Source organism: Schistocerca cancellata, chromosome 2 (assembly GCF_023864275.1).
Source record: "Schistocerca cancellata isolate TAMUIC-IGC-003103 chromosome 2, iqSchCanc2.1, whole genome shotgun sequence".
Lineage (NCBI taxonomy): Eukaryota > Metazoa > Arthropoda > Insecta > Orthoptera > Acrididae > Schistocerca > Schistocerca cancellata.
This window is the reverse complement of record NC_064627.1, coordinates 83,156,168-83,175,650: the sequence shown is the minus strand read 5'-3', so window position 1 is coordinate 83,175,650 and position 19,483 is coordinate 83,156,168. Positions and strand designations below refer to the sequence as shown.

General features: G+C 40.1%; 1 protein-coding gene across 2 annotated transcripts in view; it reads left to right on the top strand.

Annotated features, from left to right (window-relative positions):
* The window catches only part of LOC126161356 (general transcription factor IIF subunit 2), an 82,579-nt gene extending 63,938 nt beyond the window's left edge, over positions 1-18,641 (top strand). For both annotated transcript variants that reach the window (XM_049917124.1, XM_049917125.1), the window contains exons 5-8: positions 10,978-11,064; positions 11,156-11,280; positions 14,857-15,000; positions 18,273-18,641. In XM_049917124.1, the coding sequence (XP_049773081.1) occupies positions 10,978-11,064; positions 11,156-11,280; positions 14,857-15,000; positions 18,273-18,410 (494 nt within the window). In that variant the 3' untranslated portion in view covers positions 18,411-18,641. The remainder of the gene's footprint in view (positions 1-10,977; positions 11,065-11,155; positions 11,281-14,856; positions 15,001-18,272) is intronic.
* The last annotated feature ends 842 nt before the right edge of the window (positions 18,642-19,483 follow it).

The following is a 19,483-nucleotide window of genomic DNA, read 5'->3' as shown; positions in this document are numbered from 1 at the left end:
CGAGCAGGGATGGCAGGGCTTCTACTGGGGTGCCCTAGTGGCACCAGTGGGTGGCTGAGAAGGGCGCGCAGTCCTGTGAGCGTGTGAATCTGGAGGAAGAAAAGCAGCAGAACCACGGGGCAAATAACACACATGAATTTGGTACTGGTGGCAGCACTGCAAGCCATCGGGACCTGCAATCAAGTACATAAAAGACCCAATGTATTCCTGGATCATGCCTGTTTCCCAGTACCCATGGTTACCATAAACTCTGAAAGGAACTAGAACGCACAGCGCAAAGTGTTATGTGCAGACCATTGATGGTGCTGGTGGGTGTAGCAAGTGGAGCAGCATCCGATGGTGGTGGCCATGTAGAAGTTCCGCTAGTGACGGTCCGTCTCATGGTTGGAAGAGATAGGAGGTGAGAATGAATTGCTGCGCCTTTTCCTGTGTGTGGGTGGTGCGAAGCTTGGCCATCTGTTGCTTAAAAGTGCATACGAAGCGTTCTGCTTCTCCGTTGGACTGGAGGTGAAATGAAGCACTTGTTAGACAATGAATGCCATTTCGTTCACAAAACTGTTAAAGATCACGTGAAGTGAACTGTGATCTGTTGTCCGACACAAGTACTTTTGGCAACCTTTTGATGCAAAATATGGAGGACAATGCTCGAATGGTGCTACATGATGTGGTAGAAGTCATAGGCACCGCAAATGGGAACTTGCTAAAAGAGTCTACCACTGTGAGCCAACAAGTGTTTCAGAATGGGCTGCAAAGTCAGTGTGCGCTTGTTGCCATGTTGATTGAGCCTTAGGCCAAGCTGCTGTCTGTGGTGGAGCTGATTGGTTTTCCACACATGTGCAACACTGTGATGTCATCCATTTAATATGGGCATCCAAGCCCTGCCAAATACAGTGCCGTCGCACTAACTGTTTAGTGCGGACAATTCCCTTTCCCCAGTGTTGTCCTTGGTGGAGCAATAACAACACATCCTTTGGCAACACTTTGGGAATAAGCAAATGTGGTTGTCCACTGTTATTCTGAACTAGAATCTCACCCTGTTGAACTGGAAGGTTATGCCAACATACAAAATATCAGCGTACAACTGAGTTCTGGATATGAATGCGGCCAAGAAGTGCGAATGTAATGCAACAAAAACTTGTGATCTGGGTCTGCTTCCATGGCCTGTGCAATTTTTCTGTAGTGCAAGAGAAAAGATTCCAGCAATTCGGAGTTCTGCGCATCAATTTGGCAACAGATGTCGCAGATGCACCAAACTCAGAGTCTGGGCTAATCAGAAGGCGAGATGGGGCATCTGCACTGCCATGCTTTGCTATAGGTCTGTACACAATTTCATACTGATACTGCGAAAGCAGCAAAACCCAACATTGCAATTTTTGAGCAGTGCGTGTAGGAACAGGCTTCGACAGATGAAACAAGGACTGCTAAGGCTTGTGATCTGTCACTAAAAAGAACTTACGACTGTACAAATAGTGATGGAATTTGGTCACACCATATACAGTAGTGAGAGCTTCTTTTTCAATTTGTGAATAATTGCTCTGAGTTTGAGTTAACAACTTTGAGGCAAAAGCAAAGAAGCGTTGACTTGCAAACCTACCGGCTTGGCAGGGTCAAAATGCTCTAAACATCTGTCACTAAGCAAAGCATTTTTGAGTTTCTGAAATGTGTCATGACTCTCTTTACTCCACATGAAAGGCACATTTTTCGATGCAAGTGATGCAATGGATTCGCAATCTGAGCAGCATTCAGTACAAAGCCAATGGAGTATGTCATCTCTCCTAGTACTGACTGCAGTTCAGACACATTGCAAGTGACAAGCAGGTCACAGATTGTAACCAAATGAGATTAGAGGGGGTGCACACCCTGACTGTTTATCACGTGCCCTAAGGACTGTTTATCACATGACCTAAGTACTGTAGTTCAGTGTGAAAAGTCACACTTTCTGAGACAACACTTGAGTCCTGTTTCTGACAACACTCGAAAAAGAGTATGCAAATTGGCAATGTGTTTCTCTGCTGTATGACACGATACAACAATATTGTCAAGGTAGTTTGAACAAAATGGCTCTTTTGTAGCCAGCTGTTCCGAATGACATTGAAAAATAGTGGGTGGGGAAGCACTGCCGAAAGGCAAATGCAAATACTTGAACAGTTTTAAGTGTGTATTTACAACAAACATTTTCTGTGATTCTTCATCCAATGGAATTTGCAGGTAGGCATCATACAAATCTGTCTTAGAAAGTCCTGCACCAAGCCTGTCTATGAGTTCCTCAGGGCGAGGTAACGGGTAAGTGTCAACTAGTGTCTGTGGGTTGACTGTAGCTTGAAGTTAACACAAATGCGAATGGGACCAGAAGGCTTAGGCAATAAAATGAGAGGACTTGCCCATTGACTAGCTTGAATGGGGCAATTACACTATCATCTTGCAATTCTTGAAATTCACTGGCTACTTTGTCTCTTAAAGCAATTGGAATGGGTTGGGCCTAGAAAAACTTAGGCTGTGTATTGTCTTTCAGTGTAACATGCACTACAGAGTTATAAGTTTTTCCCATTTCTTCTAAAATAGTCCAGGAAATTCTTTAAGCAAGCTAGCAACAATGCTAAGTCCAAACAAATCAAAGGCATCTAAGCTGAATATGTTCTCACTGTCTCTTGATTTCACCACAGTAAAATTCACTGTCCTGGTGTGAGATTTCTAAGTAGCAGGCAAACTACATTGTCCAAGCACTGGAATTTCATGTGCGTTGTAAGCAGTGAGGTGCTTGCTAGATTTAGAAAGGCATGGTGAGCCTAACTGTTTGTATGTGGCACGATTAAGCAAAGATACTAAGGCACCTGTGTCTAACTGAAAGTCCACATGATGGCCAGAAGTTCATGATGAGACAAACAGTTCGTTAGAATGTTGTTGCACGGCACTAGGATATGAAGGAGGTACAGCCTTACTCTTACTTTTGTCAGAACCTGTTGTAGGTTTTGAAAACACAGCATTCACTGCATGTGCATGAGCCAATTTTTTCTGTAGCTGGCAAAATTGGCAGTTTTGTGCCATTGCAAACAAACTGCTTGGACATGGCCTTTTTTCCACATATGTAACCTGTTGTGTTACATGGTGGACAATCCTGTCTTTTAAGGTGAACAAAACATCTAGAGCAAGACTTCACAAAATTCACAGGTCTGTTTACCTGTCTACTTGCCCGTCCATGCAGCTGTATATGTGCTTGTTGTTGTAGCTGCTTGGGGCGGTTGTGAGCAAGTGGCGACTTGACCTGACAAATCAGGGCCTGGTCAAACTTATTGGCCACAGTTACACCCAAATCATATTGCTCTGAGATTTGCAATACTTGAGGAAGTGATGGATCAGAGAACTTTAAGATATGTTCCTGTATTCTACTGTATGGGACATTGAATGTTATTGCATTGTGAATTGTTAAATCAATGTAAAAGTTGCCACAACTACCCTTAAATTTACACTTCTTGGTCACAACCGTTAATTCTATGTGCCACAGGCAGGATGTCCGTTCCAGCTCCTTCTGCAAATGAAAGAACTCATATCTAGCTCCAGTTACTTGGACTTGCTGGTCATAGTGTTTAGGTAATGCAGCGATTACCTGGTCATAACAGAGTTTGTCAGGAGACGTGATTGGGAATTAACCTGAACACTGGGGACTCCACAATCGAAAGGAAGTATTGTAACTTTACAGTACCTTGAACATGATGAACTTGATAATGTGCTAGGAACAGAGTCAGGTATTCGAGCCAATCCTCTTCTGTGTCATTAAATTGCCGGGACATAGGTATGCTGGTCAGTGGCAGTTGTTGGCGTGGTTGGTTGGTTGGTTGTGCACCCGACATAGGTTGTGCAGCCAGTAGTTGTTGTGCTGTCGTCAGTATGGGGACGGGAGGTGGAGAGAGCAGAGAATTCGTGGTTTACACAAATACATTATAGCAAAAAGCAAGCAAAGGCTCTGAAAATAGAAATTTGATTAGCTCTGCAGCTTCTTTCCTGGAATACATGCAAGAACACAACAAATAATTATCAGTTACAAACACTTGCACATGATCATCCCTGCAAGCTAAAACACAAGAGAAACAAGCAAAATCTTCGGCCAAGTTGATTATCTTCAACCACCACTGAATTATCCTCGTCGCTACTGTAGAGCCTTGTATCATAGGAAGCAAGGGAGAGGATGTTGTTATGGGTGGTTGATAATTGCATACATGGGTCAATACGATTCTTTATTTACATGAAGCTGCTACTTAACTTAAATAGAGTCTGTGTTCATGGTATAGCCTCATCAGTAATAGTCCTCTTGCAGACAATATCAGTAATCTTGCTATAGTCACAATCTGGACGCTATGTACTGGTGTAGCCTGTGCTGAAATATGCCGCTCCGCAAATGAATAACAGACACCAACCTGGAGTACTGAGTCGAGTTTGTGAGGCCCACTGGTCAGTGGCGGTTGCGTAAATACGTGCTTTCAAGAGAGCGTTGGCAGCATGTTGCTTGTTATCTTCAGGCCTTAGCTGATGCTGAAGGTGTTAACACCATCCGTATACATGTTGCATCAGTGGCCAACATCTATAACTGGTTTCGCAGACTACCTGTCTCTCCAACTGCCAAGACTACAGAAAGAAAACAAACATTTCACTGACCAGATAGACAGTTCTTAATGTTCTGAAAAAAAACCCGGCTCGTTCAGTTAACAATCCAATACCGTGACCAATTAACCACGGTATCGGGGCTGCTTGCCATCACTCATTGCAGTTCTTGGCTTAGACCATAGACTGTTTCTATTTTGCAGGTTTTTCTTTTCTTTCTTTTTTTTTCACAGTTCAGTACACTTTCTTCCTGTTTTCATGCTTGATCTGTGTTCAGTTTTTGACGTGCTATCCACTGGGCCATCTTACCAATAAATCTGAGGAGGGGGGGGGGGGGGAGTTTCCCTTGTCAGTAACCAACTAAATCTTTTTATTGGCTTTAGCTTTGATGTATAACTTTTGTCAAGGTCTGAATCAGTGCTCCAGTAATCTCTGTAGATAGATTTATTCCTATAAAAGTTTTTATTTTGTGTTTGTTGGTGGCGACAAAACATTTGAATGTCTGTGTTGCATACGAATTGGTTTGAAACACTATATGGTTTATAAGCATTCCATCGAAAAACTTGCAAAATAAGTCATCTGGCTTTAGGTTTGGTTTGTTCTTTATTTCTCCAACTGCACCACCTTGTCCAGTAAATAATGGCATGTGGTTGACACTTGTTTCTTGAATCCAGTTTATCTTGACTGTTGATGGAACAGGGAAAGGTACCATGTCATTTTCATTTGTCTCAACATTTTATCCTTAGAATCATACTGTTCAACTGTAAACAAGACTAGAAGTTGCACTATCTGTAGTGAATGCTGGATTATTAACATTACTTAAATCACTGTCAACACTGTTGTCACTAGAACGAATTTCATCAAATAATATTTGGTAACATTCTTCCTCTGTTCATTTCTGGTGAGACGTACTGGATGGAGAAGAAAATATACTGGATGGAGAAGAAGAGCGGTGGTTAGTGCCACTAACCACACAGACATCCGTTGTGAAATGTAGAAAAATCTATTCAAATAAAAAGTACTATTACTTGTACATTTGTGGAAGGTCAGCACATAAATATAAACAATTATGTACCAGAGATAGCCGTACAAAGAAGAGCTACAGAGACAAATGCACGACATTTCCATGAACAACATCAACAATGTATAAAATATCGGTTTGTGTCATAAATATGCAGTAAAAATGCTGAACTTCTCCTGTCTAATGGAACTTAAATCAGCAATTAGATTGTTAGCTGAGAAAAATATGTGGTTAGCCACAGCCACCACTCCCCTTTCAAAGAGTTAATATAGCCTGCTTGTTTCAACTGAAGACATTGAAATAAATCAAAAACTGCACATCAGATCAAAAAAAGTTATAATTCCAATTTGTTTGTCTCAGAGGGGGATGTCTAGTGATACCTCACTCAATCCCCCACTCCACCCCCATGCTTGGGTGACGTTAGGAGGGGGGGGGGGCAACTTTGAAATCTTCAATGGTAACCCCCATTTTTAATTGCAGATTAAAATTCTATGGCAAAATCTACATATGTTTTGTCTGTAGCATTTTCTTTAATTTGCCACAGATGGTGCTGTAATCAGAGGAATAGAAATGGCCAAACATTCATAATTTACAATGTGCTACTCAATGGCTGTTGAATATGCAATGGCATGTGGGGCCCCACCTTCATGCTGAGAGGGTAGGACGGGTCAGTATTTCATAACTTCTAACTGAAAACCCCATTTGCAACATTGTATTCCTCTTACATATCAATTGTGGGACTACTTGACAAACACTGTGGTTATGGCTCGAGGCGGATGCTACTCTCTTTTCCTATTAGAGTAAGTGTTCAAACGTAGTGCCGTCAACTTTAATACATTAGTGATCCGCTTTTCAAATGGCCGTACACAGGACAGAAGAATATCTGTAGGAATGTGAGCAAACGCATTTCTGATGTGATTGACCACATCTTCGTTGCTTGTTGGCACTTGCTGATACACCTTAGCTTTTAAATATCCCCACAGAAAGAAATCTGGTGACCAAATGGGCCAATTAATAGGGCCATCTCTGCCAATCCACTGACCAGTGTAAAAATGGCCTAATATCTCCCATGCGTCAACTGCATAACGCATTGGGCAACCGTCATGCTGAAACCACATACATTGTTGAACATCCAGGGCAACATCCTGCAGTAGTACCGGTAGATCCTGTTCCAAAAATATTCATCTTTTCAATGAGCCATTGATAACTCATGGACCAATGAGTTTGTTCCCCATGATGCCACACCATACATTAACCAACCAAGGACACTAATGGTTGGCTTGCCACAACTAGCAGGGATTGTCTACACTCCAAATAATGCATGCTTTTGCTGCCATGGTTTGTGAATTTTGACTCATTGGAAAATGGTATGTTGCCAAAAAATGTGGGGGTTGTTTACATTTGTTGACATGCCCATTCACAAAACACCATCCAGTTGTGGAAACCAGCACCACAAAGTTCTTAATGCAGTTACACTTGATATAGATGATACTTATAATTATGCGGTGTTGTGACAATACTACCTAAAGGCATACTGGAATCGCAATGTAATTGCTGAGTGCTTATCTGTGGTTGTGGTATGCTGCTGCTAGTACATCTCCTGTAACACGTTTGCTTTGTTTCCTTTCGTCAGGCTGTATGCTGCCACCAAACATAAAGGCGTTCACAACCTTGTAAAATGACAAACAAGAGTGAGCTTTCTCTGGAAAACACTCAGCATACAAGGCAACAGCAGCCTCAACATTTCTCCTACATTCTCCGTGGGTTATGATCATTTGAATTTTTTCTTCTGTGGTTGCAGCATTGATTGTCCACTTGCATGTCTCTTCTCCAAATGATAGGTAGATGTGCAGGCAATAATGCAGGCAATAATGTTTTGAACCACTATCTCTTGTACGTCTGCACGATATGTGAGCTCTGGTCACTGTGTACTGTCTGGTATGATACGTTATAGTTCACTGCACAGCCATGGTGGCCCATCAAGTAGTCCCCTGTTCAATATGTTGGAGGAATACAAAGTTGCGAATGGTGTTTCCAATAAGAAGTTATGAAATTCTGGCCTGTCCTACCCTTGCAACATAAAGATGGGGTCCCATGTGTCATTGGGTATTCAAGGGCCGCTGCGTAGCATGTGGTAAATTACGACTGTGTACCCATTTCTGTTCCTCCAATTACAGCACCATGTGCAGTGAAATGAAGAAAATGCTTCAGACAAAACATATGTAAATGTGCCACACAGTCATAATCTGCAATTAAAAAAAAGGTTCATTTTAAGATTTCAAAGTTCCCTCACTCCTCTCCCCCCCCCCCCCCCCCCACCCCACCTTGGATGTCCCTCTCTGGCATAAACAAATTGGAATTATAACTTTTTTGATCCAATGTGTGGTTTTTGAGATATTCCACTGTCTTCAATTAAAATGAACCCCCTGTATATGTGGTAGGTTGCAGTTAAGCCCACCCTTCAAAGAGTAAAATCTGTGATGAAGCTCACCTTAAATCCATGATGAATCTCTCTTTGCTTCCATAGCAACTTTGTAATACGGCTATTAAACCACAGTGGGTATTTTCCACCCCACAAAACCTAGCTGGGAATGTACTTCTCTATGTCATGTTGAATGACACTTTTGAATTTCATCAATTCATCCTCAGAACTGAATATTTGATATTGACTACTCAGATACTCTGCAATTTGTGTCCTGTCAGTCTAACTCAGTAAAAATATTTTCCTACTTCCCTTAAGATTTCTTACAGCATCGATAGTCATTGATGCTATCACAGCCTTTTGATCACCTTTGCCCTCCTCTCTGTTTTATTTGAGAAGTTCATATCTGTTTGTTGCTAGGAGGTCTTAGACATCATTCTCGCAAGTTAATTTTTTAAATGTCTGCTCAAAGTAATTTTTGGACAAGGCATTCAGAATAACATCACCCAAATCCCTGTCTGTAGCCCCAGATTTTATCTCATGACTCTCGCATGCTATAGCTAGCAAAGTGAAGTCTCTATTCATTACAGAAGCAGGATCAGGAAACATATTCACAATATTCTGTGAGTCCTCTCTCGTGACTAAATTAGGTGGCATGGTTTATGGCTCTAAATATATGTCCTACCTCAAGATGTTAGACTCTGTCTACTATGAGGATATTAGACCACAGCAGGAGGTGTTGGACCAGCCCAGTTCAGAGTCTGTGTGCAGAAGCTGGTGGACCACATCTGAACATGGCAGCACCTCCTTATAGCTGTAAGGGCCCTGAAAATGTTAGCATTACCTCAGTAATTTTGTGTGGTGGACCGGCTAAACTTTCAGCAGATTTTCAGGACTAGGCCATATGTGACCAAGGCATTTGGGATACACACTTAAGACTGTCTCAGTAAGCTGGATGTATCAGACCTGAGAATTAGCAGCCAGGGATGGGACGAACTGCTGCCTTTATGTCTTCAGATGCTCAGAGTGATTTTAAGCTTGGCAGAGCACAAAAAATTGTGTACTCCATATTACTGCTTTAAAAATTTGTTTTCTTCAGTTTTAAGAACACACCAAGGTTTATAGTTTTATATAAATGGATGGATCTAAGCAGGGGAATGCACTTGGTTGTTCGGCAGTTTTTCACGATAGGGTTTTCAGGGTATGCCTTCCGGAGCAGTGAACAAACAATGATGCAGAGGTATATGGAGTCATGCAGGCACTGGAGCAGGTACGAAATCATGATAACAAAAAGTTTCTCATCTACTATGACTCACTCAGTGCCCTACAACTGGCACAACAAATATATCCAGTAGCAGAAATGATTCAGACCATCGACAGTGCCTTACAGTGGATCAGAAACTGAGACAAAGAGGTGGTCTTTTGCTGCATACCAGGATACATAAGAATGCGAAGAAATGATACATCTGACAAAGTGACAAAGATGTTCCAGTTTGGTGTGCCATCCTGCACGTCATCATCTCATTGACAGAAGAGTCATGCATCAGTATGAAAATAAATGGTTGAAAGTGCTGAACAACAATTTGATCAGTCAAATCGATCTCTCATGCGTGGTAACACACTGTTTCCCCCTCCAGTGGGAAGGTCTACCGCTACCCTAAGTTTGTAGTGTAACATTTTTGGTACAATATATTTTAACTAGATGTGTTTTACATGCGACATAAGGGAAACACTCATTTTGGCTGCAGCTATGTCCACCATCCTTGCCAATGCTGACACCAGTGTAACACATTTCAAAATTTTGAGAAATGTCACGTGCTATCTCTTAAATTTTGCTGAGAGGAGGTCAACAGCCTCTCGAGTGAATAGCTTGATTGGGCAGTTTAGCATTTTTATTCATCGATTTTAAGTCTCGTTTTTTGATGTATCATAAAGTTAGTTTTTGCAGTTGATAGTTGGATTTTAATGCTTTACAAGAAACTTAGCCTGTGGGGACATAAATTGTCCCTCCCAAAATATTTGCATGCTGACATCCACTAAGTGTGCTGATGACTGTGCTATTGGGCACTCCAAATCCATCATCATGTAACTGCAAACAGGCAAAAAGTTTATCTACAATAGTAATGTAGGTTCAAACAGTGAATTAAAATTTGTAGCTTTTTAATTCTTTGCTTCAACCTACATTATTATTGAAGATAAAGGTGAGACTCCATATGTCTCAAGAATATCAACTATATATTATTAAACAAAAAATAATCACGTAACTTTATTTTTGTGAGGTGGTGATTAAAGCTTTATGAATTCCTCTCATAGAGTTGTAGACTCAGTTTTAGGTGCAGCGTTAATAACAGATAAAATATATTTCACTGGTCAACCATGTAATTTTTGCCACAGTCTTTATCTGTGTGTGTCTGCTAACGTGAGTTAGTGTCAGATTATATCTTCTGTTCATGTAGAAGTAGATTTAAGTTGTATTTGTAGGATCCTCCACCAATTGTTCCGCCACCAAAACTTTGCTGAAGATAGCACATAATGTGGTGAAATACATACCATTAAAAGAAAAACCAGTGATTTGTTTCTTACTTAAGACAAAAATTTTTCCAATGGGTTTTCGCAGGCCTAAATGTTACGAAGAGCTGAATGTCCAAAAATGCTTATTACATATGGTGTTTGTGTGGGATATGCTCGTGCCATTTCCTTGGTTGTTAGCCCATCACTGAGCAAAGAAGGGGGGGGCGGGGGGGGGGGGGGCAGTATTATAAAATCTCAGTGTATTTTAACATTTTCATATAGTAGCAAATTTACCATATTTGCTTTCCTTAGTTCCCCTGTATTTTTTATTTTACTTTTTATTTCTTATAACTACTCTTCCTATTGCTATTTTTAAGAAAGAATATCTTTTCAATGTAACTGATACATTTTTTCACTTGTGTTTCAGCATCAAATTCTGATTCTGTAGTCCCAGAGACTGAAAAATTGAGTTTAGAGGGCCGTGTAGTTCAAAAACTGGAATGCCGACCCTATGGTAACAGTTTTATTAACAACCTTCAAAAGTGTGCTAAACTGTTAGTGGGATGATAATCAAAGGAGACTAAGAATATCTTTTATTCTTTCAGCGGACAATTGCTATATGAAAATGAAGTTGGAATCAATACGTAAAGCGGCTCTTCCCACAAGACAAGTACAGCAGTTGGAGAGAATTGTTCATAACTTCAAACCAGTGTCAGATCATAAACACAATGTTAGTAAACTTTGCCAACTAACTACTTTATTTATTTATTTTCTGGCTTTGATTTTTCACATCATTGATCTAATACAGTGATATGCAATCTCACATGTAAGTTTAAGCTGCAGTGTCGGATTATAAGATGTGTTCTATAAGTAAGTAACTGTGAATTATTGCAAATTGAGAAATGTGTTGAGGACCCATATCGTAGTGAAGCATGACATAAGTACACCACACCAATCTCCATATAATTATTTCATTTGTGTTTAAAGATGATAAATTTCAGAACCTTAGAATCTTAAAATAGCTTAGTGGAGGTGAATAAAGGGGCAAATCACATCAGAAGTGTAGCAAAAAAGTAAAAGAGAGAAACAGAGACCAAACAGTACTGAAATCAGAATATATGCTGAAGTGGGACTTGAATATGACTGTGACAAAACTAAGATGATTAATCAACTCTGTTTTTTTGCATATACAATTACTCCTCCTTTTCCCTGATTGGTTCCACAGTAGTGTGACATTAGCTTGTATCCACTGAGATGAATCTGTTATGTCCCAGTGATTTCCATATGAGGTAATCATATGCACAAGTCTGCTGAAATTTCATCTGCCTTTTCATTTTCCTGATTGGATATCAAAGTTCGGCCTTTTTATTTATGAGGCTTCTGGGACTTTAATTGAAGGCACTAAATATTCTGTTTAATCTCTCTTTTAGATATTTCTTACTGATCTGATGGTGTGCATTGAAACATAAGGACTAATTTCTACCACTGTTTAGCGGCAGATCTATTTTTGTTTTATTTGAGAGTATGGTTATATACCCTCATTTGAAGTTTGTTGCTTTGGTTTTATCACTTCTGTTTACCATTTTGTGACAAAAATTCTATCATTCTTCTACAGTGACCTGGATGCAGACGATAGCTCCAGCTGCAAGATAGCCCCAGTGAGCCACCCCCACTGGAATGTATTTTATGACTTCTTTTTTCATAGTTGTATCTTTGCTTCTTTACTTTTTCTCTTGCCTGGGTGTACATCTCACGTGAAACAGGAAAAGTTCAGATGGGTTTGACCACCCTTTACTCCCCTCATGTAATCATTTAGATGTTGATTATTTAAAGAAGAAGGGACCACTAACCTCGCAGTTCGATCCGTTTTAACCTCACTAATCAGTTACTTATTCTGTAGACTGAAATTCTTTGATAATGTACTACTTGGTTCACATTAAGAGACTCTGTTAAAGGATGTTGCAGTTGTGCCATTTGTCTTCTAAATCATGATAGGCTTATACAAAATAATTAAATTCTAAAAAGGTGCAGAAATACTAGGGTTGGCACTTAAATAATGGCAATTATTTATTCACAACCAATACAAAAGAGTTACATGTTTGCACCTGTTACTGTCCTTCAAAGTAGCCACCAGCATTGTGTAGAACCTGTTGCCAGCGATGTGGACGGCATAGTATACCATTAGCAAAGCCTGTTCTGTTGATGCTGCGAATGGTCTACTGTCTGTTGAATCTCTGGAACAGTTCTGAAGCGAATGCCATGAAGTGGTTCATTCCTTCATCTATGGAATCAAATCAAAGTCACAAGGAGTTAAGTCCAGTGAGTATGGTGGATGGTACAGTACTTCCCAGTCCCATCGACTGAACACAGCAGCCACAGCTTGCACTCCATGTGCCCGCACATTGTCGTGCAAAATGATGGGTGGGTTGAGCAGAAAGTGTAACCGCTTCTTTTGCAAAGCTGGTCGCAGGTGATGCTCCAAAAACGAACAGTAATAAAGTTGATGGTCTGCCATGGAGGAACTTAATGTGTTAGGCTAACACCATCACAGTTGAACACAAGAATCACCATAACTTTAGACTGCTCCATTCGCATAATCAACAGAACAGGCTCTGCTAATGGTATACTACGGCTTCCACGTCGCTGGCAATGGGTTCTACACAATGCTGGTGACTACTTTGAAGGACACTAACAGGTGCAAACATGTAACTCTTTTGTATTGGTTGTGAATAAATAGCTGCCACTATTTAAGTTCCAACCCTCGTACAAAACTTTACATCTCCGAAGCATCAGTCATTCTAATGCAAGTGTGTGTCTCAGTTTGTCTCATAAACCGTAGGCAGCTCTCTATCAAATTCTGCTTGCTGGCACTGTTGTATTGCACGTCTGCTTTGGCCCTCCTCTTCATGAGGCAAATTTATGTGAAATGGATGGTAGATTAGTAGGCTATTATGCAGAAAGTGCACAAAGTTGTTATATTTCATTGGTTTTGTTATTGGCTGGTGATGACGGTGAGGGAATTGCTCAGTAAACATAATTTGGAGTTTGTATTTTTAGTTTTGTCACCTCAGTTTACCATTTTGTATCATTCTGTGATATGCTGCGCAATGACTGTGGACTGAGATCTAGTGCTTCAAAATCCAGCATTTTGTCCATTGACTGCAAATAAACAATGTTTTTGTTTCTTCTTTTTTGAAGAGGATCCACTGTGTTATCTTTTCCAGCAAAATGGTTTTAGTATAACATCAGTCCAGCATCAGATACTTGATAGAACTCGTAACTACCATCATTCACAGGGCTGCTGTTGTGTCTATCCCAAAATTACCTGTTAAACCTAATAGACAGCCAGTCCCATAGACCCATAGTGGAGCAGGAAATTCCATTTGGCTATGAGGAACAAGTGGTGGGTGGTTAGGAGCTGGGGGATCTGAAATAATTAAGAGGTATGTGTAAAACACTGTTTAGAATAACCAGGTAAAGCAGTCATTGCCACAAATACTGTGTTTGAATGGATGAGTATCAGAAGGGTTAGGTACTGACGTAAAAATAGTTATTCAAGTGGTCTGAAGAGAGTTCAGAAAAAAAGCAAATGAAGAAACATGTTAGCAGAAGAAGAAATGAAAGAAAGGCTATCAGCACATGCTCAGTTACAGGATTACAAACAAAAACCGTACATTTCTGTATTGAAGACAAGTGGATTTCTGATTTAGTGTGTCATATATAGTAAGACAACCTCCAGGAATTTGGTATACTGTAATGCGGTCAACTGCTAGAACAGATGTTTTGTCCTTTCATGAAAGATATAAGGATATACCTTGTCATAGATAATATTTTGAAAGCTTCACCTGTGACCTAACATACAGAGTATACTGCTTCCCACAGACTCTTGAGGACAAATTGTGGACTGTTGTATGGGAAAAACCTTTCAATTCATGCATGTGGACCAGGGTTTGCAAGTAGTACCATAAAAATCACCTGTTCCAGAAATTGTATGATTGTTGGTGTTTTTGAGTATATTAAACCTTAATTTGTCATATTTTATTGAATGTGAAGAATTCTAATTTGATGCTCTTGGGAAGAAGTCAAGAAAAAGGCAGCTCATTATAGCAGCATGGTTTAAAAATGTGCTGTGCTAATTTATATAATAACTAGTGTGTGGGACAGAAAATTTCTTGCATTTTACTACAAGAATATAAGTAAATTTATTAAGAACTTTCTGCTTGACTTTGTCACACAGTGATAGATAAATTTCAGCAATGCATTTTTGTATTCTAATCATTTTTCTGGTGATTTGTTTATTTTATAGATTGAATATGAAGAAAAGAAGAAATCTGAAGGGAAGAAGGCTCGGGATGATAAAGATGCAGTTCTTGAAATGCTTTTTGCAGCTTTTGAAAAACATCAGTATTATAATATAAAGGACCTAGTGAAAATAACGAGGCAGCCTATTGTAAGTATTAATTATAAATTGTGTGTCATAATAAAAGTAAATTCTAGCTTTCAGAAAGAATCTTTCACATTGCATTGGAGTGTGTGCTGATTTTAAACTTGCTACCAGATTAAAACTATGTGCCAGACTGGGACTTGGTCATCCGAGCACGACTCGTGACCCATCCTTGCAGCCTCTGTTCCACCAGCACCTCCTACCTGCTCTCCAAACTTCACAGAAGTTTCTCTGCGTATTGCAAAATGTACAGCTTCGGGTTTGAGCCCTGGTCTTGCCAACAGTTGTAATCTGTTAGCAGGTTTCCAATTCTGGCAATATTTTTGTGGTACGGAAAGCTACTGAGGATCTAGTGTACAAATTTTTGAATGTTGAGTAGAGAATGTGTATTTAATTTGAGTAAATTATTAAAGAAGACCTCAGCTGTGGTCTCAGGTGCTCTAATACAAGTGTTTCTTGCCACACATTAATGAGGAACTTAGAAGTGTGGTGTCTGACGTTGCAGTGGGAGAAGAGGACCTGAAACAGATCTAGGTACCATCTGCACATACTGTCCCCTCTATTACTTGCCACATAGACTGATGTGTCATGATGGCTGCCCTAGCCCAGTGATAAGCTGTATGAAGGTCGCACGTTGGCAGTGTGTGGCTCACAGTTGCTACTTCGACACTGTGTGTTGTGGTGGAGGAAACACTTTTTCAGTTCAGTTTGGCTGGCTGGGGTCCCACTTTGATGAACAGAGTATGTAGAATAATTGAGACCATAACTTTTATATCAAGAACAAACACAATTTATGAAACATAGTACTTTATAGAGCAACACGTACGATGCCATGAAGTACATGTTGTGTGTAGCATTGAACACATTGACAGTACAACGGTAATACAGGTTACAGAATAGGCCAAGCACTCTTTTACAATCACTTAAATAATGCTGCTCTTTTGGCGGCTCACAAGAGTGAACCTTTATGAGGCAGTCCTGTGAATTATATGGACTCTCAATGTCTGAAATCAAGCACTTCATGAGTGGACGTACATTGCTCCTCCCTTCTAGGTGGTGGGAAAACCACATACATACATACATACATACATAAAGACATTAGGCACAGAAAAATAGGTGGTACAGAGAAAGTGCATGGTACAGAAAAAAGTGTGGTACGGAAGAAAAGCACTGGTACCGAAAAAGCATTGGCACCGTGAGAGGAAAAAAAAGCACTGATCTCACAAGACACCTAGATTATGAGCCGTGGAAAACACCAATGACAGTGCTGATATCCATTTCATCGCCCAGCGACAATGGCTGCTGCAGCAGGTGGCGGGCAGTCACCTGCGAGTAGAGGCGGAAGTAATGAAGGGGTGGGTTGGCGCACTGTCCCCCATCTTGTGAGTGGCTGTGGGACAATACCGGGGACGGGGTCTCCATAATGACTTCCTTGGTGAAGTCACTGGTTGAAGCCGGAGGTGCCAGGGGTGGGGGTGTTGGACCCAGCAACGGAGGCGGCGGTGGCTGCGGCGACAGATGAAGTGGTAGTTGAGGAGGCAGAAACCCTAGACAGCAATCTAACAGGCATTGACCCCCACTGTGGTGCCAACCGGACCGTCTGTGACACGGGAATGGGCGTAAGTGGCGGCAGGGGAAGGGGAGGTGGTGGGCCTTCTAGAACAGACCCTGCTGTGTACAGCCTGAGTGGTTGAAATGACGGGACATCCACCTGTCAGGAGTGCATGTTATCTTTTTTTTCTCAAACACTGAATTTTTTGACAGAATTTTGTAAATAAATGAACATAAAAACAAAACAACTCAGGATATTTTAATTATTATATTATTATTATATTATTATATTTTTAATTATTCTAGTTTCAAATGTTTTGAATCTCACACTGGGCATGCTGTGGAAATTCCATTTCTCTACCATCAGTACTTTTTTAGAAAACGGGTCTTTTATTGCAAGAAATGTTGTTGCGGTTTAAAACTTTTTTGTAACAAATTCTTATACAGACTTACATTTCTGCATCTTTAATGCACTAGAATTGCCCTGGCCCATAGTCTGTCTCTTGTTCAGTGTCAAAACAGCCCAGTGCTTACCTCCTCCTTTTCTTTCTTGCTTCTTTTGTCATTTGCTGAGCATCCAACTCTGCTTCACGTACACGAAGCTCATCCAGTTCCCGTAGTCCTTTAGCTGTGTTCTGTCCAAATCTTACTCCTAACTTTTCCAGAACCTTAAGTTTTTCATAGTTCCACTATTAAAAGTTACTACAGCGTCAGACACTGCTAACATTAGAGTCATAAGGCCAACAAATACATTTTTAGTCACATGGCACTACACAACATCATTGCAGGACTCATTCACATTCTGGGTCTTCCCATGTAAATAGGTTTGAGTGCCTCCATTACTGCCAAAGGAAGAGAATGTTTGTGTGTAAATTCATGCACAGTGCCAGAAAATTCAGCTTGCCTATATTTACACGAAGTGTTTGGTGGAGGTGGACACAAAGCATGACATGGCTTTTCATCGGTGTTTTCAAGTACTTTAGAAGAAAATGCAGGTCTCACATATCTGTTACCTGCAAATTTGTGTTTCTTGAAGTTACTTTTATGCTTAGTCATTTTATTTATATATAAAAAGCAATAGAAGTTAGCTTACTACAAAAATAGCTGATAATCACACTACTTTCAACAAAAACTAGTATCAGAAACAAAGGACTGATTTGTTTATTCGTGATGTCAACTTCTAAGATGTAGCAGTAGGCACAAAACAAAGCAGTTCACAGCCTTCTAGACTGTGTAGTTCCCAAGATATGACTGCTTAACTGTGGCAGTATATGTGTAGCCTCAAAATTGGACAGTCACACGTCAACATACAAGATATTATTTGAAGGTCTCACAATTGCTTGATTTTAATGAATTATATACCAAAATGTCCAAGAAAGTACAAAGTACATTACGGAGTAAACAGCAGAAAATGTCAAATTTCAATGAATTCACATACAATGTCCCCTTAACATACATTAACTATGATGTGTATTGTGATAGTATTGAGTGATTTGAATATTATTTATGGAAATAAACATATGGTTTGCAGCTCATAAGCAGGCCACTATTATATTAGAAACCTAATTGATGTTTCAAACGTATTGTGATGGTGTGTATCTATCATATTTTGTTAGTGCTTGAAAGTTATTTGTTTTCCACATTCTGTGCTCTTACCACACTGTTTCAGAATATGTTAAAAAAGTAAAAGGAGAACATATGTCTCACTAATGTAAACAATTTTTTAGGTGTACCTCAAGGATATATTGAAAGAAGTGTGTAATTACAATATGAAAAATCCACACAAGAATATGTGGGAGCTGAAGCCAGAGTACAGACACTACAAGGATCCACCACCTGCAACATCAGCTTCGAAAACTGACTGAAATGTTGAGAATATAAAAATATATTCTGGTGTGTGACCAATTTTTGATGTACTTGAATATTTTCTGCAGTCTTTGCTGTGCTACAGCATACCAGATTACAAACTTGCAATTCTGTTATTTCAGATGACTGTATGTTGTTATACTTAGACATGTGTCCTTTTGGTGAAATAAATATTTTTATATGTTCAGATACATCATCAGTATGTTGTAATAAAAACATTGCAGCAAGGATGATGAAGTTTGACCACCACCACCACCACTAACAACAACAACAACAACAAAAGCATCTGATTTTTAAAACATACAGAGAATTGAAAAATGTACTCGCACAATAACAGTTTCACAGATAATAGGAGAAGAAGTGAGTAGTAACTTGGTTGTGATTAGCTGGTAATATCAAGCATGAAATATACTGTTTGACATTAGTGTTTGGTGTGAGAAATGTGTCTGTGCCTGATATTTGATCCCTTAATGCAGTAGACATCCTCAAAGCATATAAAGACATCATTAGTTAATTTTCAAATGTAAACTTGTTTCATCAGCCAAAACTGCTGGTAACCAAACAACAGTTGAGTTGTCACATTATGGCCAGTTTTGATGCTGTATCAATGATTTCCACGATTTCTCTGGATGTAGTTTTGCAAAAGCTGTTGCAAATATAAACTGATGGTAAGGCTGCGGGGGCCCACGCGGTGCAGTTGTAGTGAATTTCCGTATGGAAAACTTCAAAAATAACAGTTCTTTGTACAACCGATAATAAAACACTCCTGTCGGTTTCAGTAAGCCGATGTCACCTCCCAGAGAAAATGGCCTCTCAGAATTTTTTAAGGTTGGTTGGTTGGTTGGTTTGGGGAAGGAGACCAGACAGCGTGGTCATCGGTCTCATCGGATTAGGGAAGGATGGGGAAGGAAGTCGGCCGTGCCCTTTCAGAGGAACCATCCCGGCATTTGCCTGGAGTGATTTAGGGAAATCACGGAAAACCTAAATCAGGATGGCCGGACGCGGGATTGAACCATCGTCCTCCCGAATGCGAGTCCAGTGTCTAACCACTGCGCCACCACGCTCGGTATTT